This window comes from Papaver somniferum, chromosome 7 (assembly GCF_003573695.1).
Source record: "Papaver somniferum cultivar HN1 chromosome 7, ASM357369v1, whole genome shotgun sequence".
Lineage (NCBI taxonomy): Eukaryota > Viridiplantae > Streptophyta > Magnoliopsida > Ranunculales > Papaveraceae > Papaver > Papaver somniferum.
This window is the reverse complement of record NC_039364.1, coordinates 3,298,891-3,306,725: the sequence shown is the minus strand read 5'-3', so window position 1 is coordinate 3,306,725 and position 7,835 is coordinate 3,298,891. Positions and strand designations below refer to the sequence as shown.

Genomic DNA, 7,835 nt, shown 5'->3' with positions numbered 1-7,835 from the left:
TTACAAAAATAGGCCTGTTTTTTGGTGCTTTTCAAATCTAGGCCACTTTTTTTTATTTATTGCTAGACTAGTCAAGTTTTGACCAAAAGTGATGGATGGAAAGTTAGCACCGTTAGGGGTAACTAAAAAGACCTAAAAGTCCTTTGTATCACTGATTTAATGTTATATCATTGATTTAAATCAACATGAAAACTGTACACGTGGGCTCGGATATGCCATGTGGACTGATTACGTGGGCTCGGATATGCCATGTGGACTGATTACGTGGGAATCATGTCACGGGAAAAATTTGTACATATCACCATTCACAGTTCCATTAGTTGGCCCAATCTCTTTCGATTCAAAATCAATCCATGTAAAACCCAATTTCAGATTTACACCAGAAATTCAACTAAGCTGAGCTGCCATTTTAGATTTCCATAAACCATTTGCAGCTCAGCTGCCACCAACTGCTCCTGCTCTCCACCTGATTCTACAGTTGAGAGCCCTCTCATTACCACCAGTTAATCGCACAAAGCTGCCAACTTTAGCAGCAACAACTCCTTGTCATGCTCTTAACTGTACTTCTTTCACAGCCATTGCCAACTGCACTCTGCCACAGCCACAAAAACACCTGCAAACCAGCTTCAACAATAACATAATCTCCACTGCAAACCAGCTTCAACAAAAACACCTGCTGTAGCAGCCCTGTATCCTAGACACCAACGAAATCTTATTAATCTACCAGCCTGATCTCCAGACATTCCAATTAAGCAAGCACAAGACAAAGGTGTCCTTTCTAGTCAGTTTGGCATCAAATGTCTAATGTGAATTTACAACAATTCACACTTAGTGTCTGAAATGTTATATCTCAGTTACTTAGAAATCTCCTCTAAATTATACACATCACCCATCTCTCTATCCAGTCCACACGAACTGTGAATTAGTAGCACCACCATCTTCTTCTTCTGATGCTGTAATTAATCCAACAAGAACCCCACCTGAATTCCATCGAGCTCAAACCCATTCACCAGATGAGTCATACCCATCTCTATTCATCAACACAACTGCTGATTGCTTCATTACAAAGCTTCGATTTCTCACCCAGCAGCAGCAAAACCAACGGAAACCCTAACTCTGAATCACCACAGCTTAATCATTTCTTCTATTTCTGTCCACATCTCTTGTTCACAGTTCAACCTTGCTCAATTCACCACCATTACCATCTCATAATCTCTACCAGTACTCATCTTCAAAACCTCTTCTTCTTGATAATTCGAGAACAACAGCAAATCACATCTCCGACCAATGGCATCTCCATCAGTTCATGTTGGTTTCTCTCTTCAATCGCATCGATCTAATACTCAATTATAGAAGAAACCCGTCTCTGATTCTCCTCAGATTAGATCCAAACACCATCAATACTTTCTTCACAAACTGAACCTTAATCTACTTTGCTTCTCAATTTCTATCAAACCCTTTTTCTCGAATTCCCATGTTCAATCAATTTCAGAACCATCATCAATTTCTTCCTACAAATCTTTTCAGTGAAACCCTAATTTAATTCCAAATCCCCTCTTCACTAATTTGAGCAGAAGAAAAAAAACGGAAGGAGAAGAAAACAAAGAAGAAGATAAGAAGAAGAAGAATGAATGAGATCGAGTTTATCTCTACTGGTTTCAGATACTCATGTCGTCACTATCATGGCCGTTCAATTAATCCTCGAGATGTCGTCTTAGCTAGATTAGGCTCTCAGATAGCAACACGTGGACATCTTATCTAGTGTGACTGACACACACGTGTGAAGGACATTTCAGTAATCTTACCACATGTATGAGATCTCCCTATATGATATTTTGGCGAGATATTGACAAGTCAACGCGATAAATTGACCAAAATGGTTAAAGTGGATGGAGTCCGTTTAACTTGCCTAGTTTTGCAAGAAATAAAAAAAATGGCCTAAAAATGAAAGTGAGGGTCCAGACCAGGTCTACTTCTGCATATAATCCTTAATGTACATTTCTTATTCATTTTAGCAAGGCAAGTTAAATGTACATTTCTTATCGATTTTAGCAAGGCGTTTGCTTGTTAGTTTGCACTATGTTGCACAATACGTGGCAATAACATTGCCTTTCCTTGTTGTTGTAGTTATGATATTACTCCGTCCTATATGTGGTAGCCTGAAACTATAAGTCTGCTTAGAATTTGATTTACTCAGAATGCATCAGATAACCATAACTATATATTAATAAACAACATAAGGTTAAACTGGTATTTTCGTTCGTGCCCGATATCTCATCATACGACATATTGACTGGATATTGACCATTTGGATGGAAAACTTGACGGTGAGGGATTTTCCCGGTAACTTTCTTTTCATGAGACATTTTCTCTATGGGGCATCGAAATATGGAGTATTTTCCCGATTTTCCCTAGATAATAACATTGCACCAAACTTTTTTCAAAATTAGGTTTGCATCAAATACAAATCCAACAAGCCTCATGAGACTCCTGATACACAATTTTCTCATTAAGGCAAGAACCCTAGTTGATCCACATTTCGCACCCTTTATCCACAAAGTCATGCAAACCTTCGTAAAAGAAGAGAAAAAAGTACAGATTTATTGATTATTCTAGGAACAAGTTGGTGGGTACTTTGCATTATCCAAAATCCCAAGATCCGCAATAGAAAAATCAGATTTATTGATTATTCTACTACTTCCATAATCAAGATAGCAGTTAGTCACAAAGTAGTGAGTTTCAAGATTAAAGCTAATTGAGTTTGTCCTCATAAATACTACTAATCAAATCATACAAAATACTAAACAAACTCAACTTGCAATTATCAAAAATGTTACAGTACATCCCACTTGATCACGACTTTGGCCCATACGAGGACGTGGTGTATTATAAACCCTTGATATCTCTGGTGAATCGATGAATTTTCTTGGTTGAATTCATGCCTGTACCAAAACACGGGTTCATATATATAAATTATGGTTTTGGGAATATCTTAACCAACCCTACAAAAATCTTATCCATAAAACTCCGACAAGCCCATTTGTAAGGAGAATCTTGAACTTTTGATTTGGTTTTTGTTTAATAACTTTCATTAACACTAATCAAGATTCCCAAATGACTAAATCTAGTTCATTAATTATGATCAGTGGAGTGCATCAAAATCCACCACCACCCCCACACAAGGGCCACAGCAAATTTCACTCACATTGAGAGAAAATCATGAGCCCAAGTTATTGGAGACCATGAGCTCGATAACAACACCCCGAAAACAAAATCCTATGGAACGGGAAACAAAATGAGATTCTTAACTTTTCCCCTGCTTTCCTGATTCAGACATTAAGTCATTTTCCTTGGGTCATCCACATCTTGTAGGAATTTAGGGATGAATTGGTGAGACATGGCCAGACCATCCACCCGAGAAAGCCGCCTTACTCAGCATTGAAATGACATAACTACCCTGGATTACTGGTAGAGTGTCAATTGCACAACGCTCGACAACATGGTGTGGTTTGTTGGACCAGTTACGGTACTATCTTCTGATAAATAAAATGCTGAACCGGGTTGAGGTGAACCGGAACCATAAAATAAAATGCTAAAAAAAACTCGGAAAAGTGTAATAACCAAGTTTGGTTTCCCGAAAAGGCATCATCATAATATATATCATATGGGATTGGACTGACACGTCAGAAACGTGTCTCCCCTGCCCATCTACCACGGCACAACCCATTCCGAAAACCCTAACAAACATCATCTCCAAGCCGATCAGAGGCACGTGTCCTTAGTCTCCTCTAGAGACGATCTTCAAATATCTCTCTGATTTTGTTGGTAACGAGAAAAAAACTCTCCATCAAATTCCGCCACCACTTTCTCTCTATCTTTCACTTTCCTCCTCCCCTGGAATTCTTCTAACACCTCCTACTTTCTCTCTGTCTGATGTCCAAAACCTCCTTCTCAGATTCATTCTTCTTTGTGAGAATCATCTGGATTGGTTTGATTGTTGGAGTATTGTCACTGCCGAAATGAAAAAACAAGGATTGACAATTTTTACTATCAACGATTACTATTATCTTCTGCTTCTGGTAAGAATTATCAATCCGTTTTTTTCATTTTCCAAGGAAGATGATGTTTAATCCGTTGATTCTTGTTAGTGTTATTCGATCCAAAATCTGGTTTCACAGAAGAAAACTATCACAATTACTTACACTAGAGTGAAGGGAACAACGAATTTAGAGTAATATTTTATCTCTGTTTTTGTCATATCCAAGATCTGTGTCAAATAGAGTTATTATCGATCTCTGTCATATAGTTTTTTTTGAAGGGATTTTTTCAGGGGTTTTGTTCAATTTTTTTTGGATTCTGTACAGTGCTTTTTAGAGGATTTTTAGATCTGGGTTTGGTTTTGATTTCTGTATAGTTTTTTTTAAGGGTTTAGTGGGTAATTTGGTAAGTTTTTCTTCAATTTTGGTTTTGGGGACTTTCTTGATTGTGGTTCAAAGTGGCGAAGATGAGTTTAAGCACCGCTGCCGATGAAGATTCGGCACAAGAGATACATTTACCAGCAGATATAGATTGGAAAATGCTCGACAAATCAAAATTCTTCTTTCTCGGAGCGGCTTTGTTTTCAGGTGTATCAGCAACATTATACCCTGTTGTAGTGCTCAAGACCAGGCAACAAGTATGTCCAGCGGAATCTTCTTGTGCCAAAATTGCCATGTCGATGTTACGGCGTGAAGGTTTTCGTGGGCTATATCGGGGATTTGCGACGTCGTTGACAGGGACGATTCCGGCTAGAGCGCTATACATGACTGCATTGGAGGTCACAAAGAGTAATGTTGGTATTGCAACGGTGAGATTGGGGTTTCCTGAGCCAACTGCTGCTGCAATTGCTAATGCTGTTGCTGGTTTGAGTGCTGCTATGGCTGCGCAAATTGTTTGGACTCCAATTGATGTCGTAAGTCAGAGACTTATGGTTCAAGGTGGTTGTATGAATCAAATGGAGAAGAACCCGACTGTGAATGCATCGGCGTCGTCGAATTGCAAATACCGTGGTGGAATCGATGCGTTTAGGAAGATCCTCAGTGCAGATGGTATTAGAGGATTATATAGAGGGTTTGGGATGTCAATATTAACTTATGCACCATCAAATGCTGTGTGGTGGGCATCATACTCCGTCACCCAGAGATTTGTTTGGGGTGGAGTTGGTTGTTATTTCTGTAAAAAGGAAGAGAATATCAATGAGAATGGTAGTAGTGTGAGTAGTTTCCGGCCTGATTCGAAAACTGTAATGGCAGTTCAAGGATTAAGTGCAGCAATGGCTGGTGGTGTTTCAGCTTTAATTACAATGCCACTTGATACAATCAAGACAAGATTACAGGTCCTCGACGGAGAAGGGAACGATAAACGGCCTCCGACAATCGGACAGACTGTCAAGAATTTAGTAAGAGAAGGTGGTTGGTCTGCTTGTTACAGAGGATTAGGTCCTAGATGGGCTTCAATGTCTATGTCTGCTACTACTATGATCACAACTTATGAATTTCTTAAACGAATGTCTGCCAAAAACCAAGAAAGCTTAACATGATATGATGATGATCAAGATAAAGTTTAGTTCTCTAATCTCTGCTAGCTTATTATAACTTGATCAAAACAGAGTTTTGTTCTCTATATCTGTTTGGGGTTTTTTCTCTGTTTTCTTGTTCTTTTGTTTTTCTCGTTGTATTATCTTTTTTTTTTTCCTTCTTCTTGTATTATGTATGTATAAAAAATGTTATTAAGAGGAAGTTCATTCCATACATTTGAATAATGGAAAGTTCTTGAAAAGAAAAAAGGGGTCTCCAAAAACTTTGGCAGGCTCATAATCTTTTCTCAATGTGAGTGAAATTTGATGTATTCCACTAATTATAATTATTGAAATAAATTAGTGTCTTGATTAGTGTTAACTTAAATAAAGAAGAGCAAAAATCAGAAACTCAAGATTCTTTCTACAAATGGTGTTTGTCTGTTTGATCAAGTCTTATGGATAAGATTTTTGTAGGGTTGAATAAGATATCTGCATTTGCAAGTTGCACTTTGTTTAGGAATTGATTAATATTTATGATAACCCAATTAACATTATCTTAAAAATTAAAAGTCATTACTCTTGTCACCCTTTATGTCTGATTTTTCTAGTGGGGATATTTAGATTTGGCATAAGATGTGTACCTACCAACTCAACTGGACCTTGGTCTTAGAATACTAAAGAGCAGCTGTGCTCTGTATAGGTTGCATAACTTTGGACAGAGGGTGCCCATCAATTACGATATTTGCCTATTGGGGGCCTTCCAGGGGAAATAAAACCAAAAAAATTAGCGAAACACAAAATAATAAACTTGTAACATTAATTGCTGCACTTAGAAGAATAAGAAACTGAATGCAAACACCGGTTAGGGTCAATTCAACTGCAGTAAAACTTGCAAGATTAATCGGTGGACTATTCATGGAAATTGCAAATGACACAAAATATGTATGCTTATCCACCAATTATCCAACGATGGGAGCTTCCACAACACCATATACAGCAGTAAGTATTAAAGAATCCGGCCAAACGGCCATCATGTATATAAACCACCCGAGAACTCCCACATCCTTAAAAAAAGCATATCAACAATCTAATCAATTATTTCTATTCAACCTGGCAGAGATGGTGCCAGTTCATTGTATGAGGTCGCCTACCATACAATTTGGACTCGTCTATGTAAGCAGAGATTTACTGTTTCCTGTTTGTTTTTTTATGTAATTTCTGCACAGTGAATTGTATCCAGGAGAACTTATCTGAACTTCAGAAACTGATGGTGCTGAACTCTCTAACTTGTTGTAGCAAGTAAGAGATGGTCCAGAGTATTCATGGATACAGGAAATTTGTAAGACAAGAAAGTACTGCAGTAACTAATGCTTTGATGAAAAAAATGGAATTTACTGAGCTTGCCTTGTCCACCTCTTGACCATTACGCTAACTTTCTAAAGTGAAAGAGGTGTTTCCTGACACGGTAAACATGGAAGGTGTAGAGTACTGCAGCAAGCATTGTAGACAAATCCGATAAGATGGTCAACTTCCCAAAATCCCGAGAGAGAAAATGAATTACCTTGGAAACACCTCTTTATTAAATCGATTCTCTTAGACATATATAAGGTCAGTTCAAGTGCAATCTATCAATTCCTGCTCTACACATGGGAACTTGGAAATGCAAACATAGTATGAACTATATACCTGTACATATGTAAGCCTATTCACCAATGATGGGACCAAACAATGCCGTAGAAGAAGCTTCCACAACGCCATATACAGCCGGTCAGCAGCATGGAATCCGGCCAAATGTTGATCATGTATAAACCGATTGAGAATTCCCATATCCTGCAAAAAAACAAAAGGATTAGCTCGATCGCACATATCAAACTAATGAACCAATAGTTGCAATAAGCCAAAAACAAAAACAATGGCATCGCCCAGATTCGAACTGGGAACCGGTTTAGAAAAGAGAGAAAAAAAAAGAGGATGGTTTCGCCCAGGTTTGAACTGGGGACCTTCTCCGTTTTGGGAAGATGTGATACCCAACTACACCACGACTGCTTTTTGTCATTTCGCAACTAAATTTATTTAATTACACTAGAACCGGGTTTAAATTAGGACTGCACAACGGGTAGGGTGGGTTGGATATGGCCTATACCCGCTACCCTACCCGTTTACCGGCGGTTAAGAAAATCTTTACTCGCCACCCTACCCGCCAAATAATGGATACGGTAGGATACGGTCAAAAAACTGGCGGGTAGGGTAGGAGTAGGGTATGTACTTCTAGGTAGGG

General features: G+C 38.4%; 1 protein-coding gene across 1 annotated transcript; it reads left to right on the top strand.

Moving 5' to 3' along the window:
- Positions 1–3,793: 3,793 nt before the first annotated feature.
- On the top strand, positions 3,794–5,791 carry LOC113294567 (solute carrier family 25 member 44-like). Its single transcript, XM_026542959.1, has one exon. It carries the CDS (start codon positions 4,505–4,507, stop codon positions 5,576–5,578), a length of 1,074 nt encoding a protein of 357 aa, XP_026398744.1. The 5' UTR covers positions 3,794–4,504; the 3' UTR covers positions 5,579–5,791.
- Positions 5,792–7,835: the final 2,044 nt, after the last annotated feature.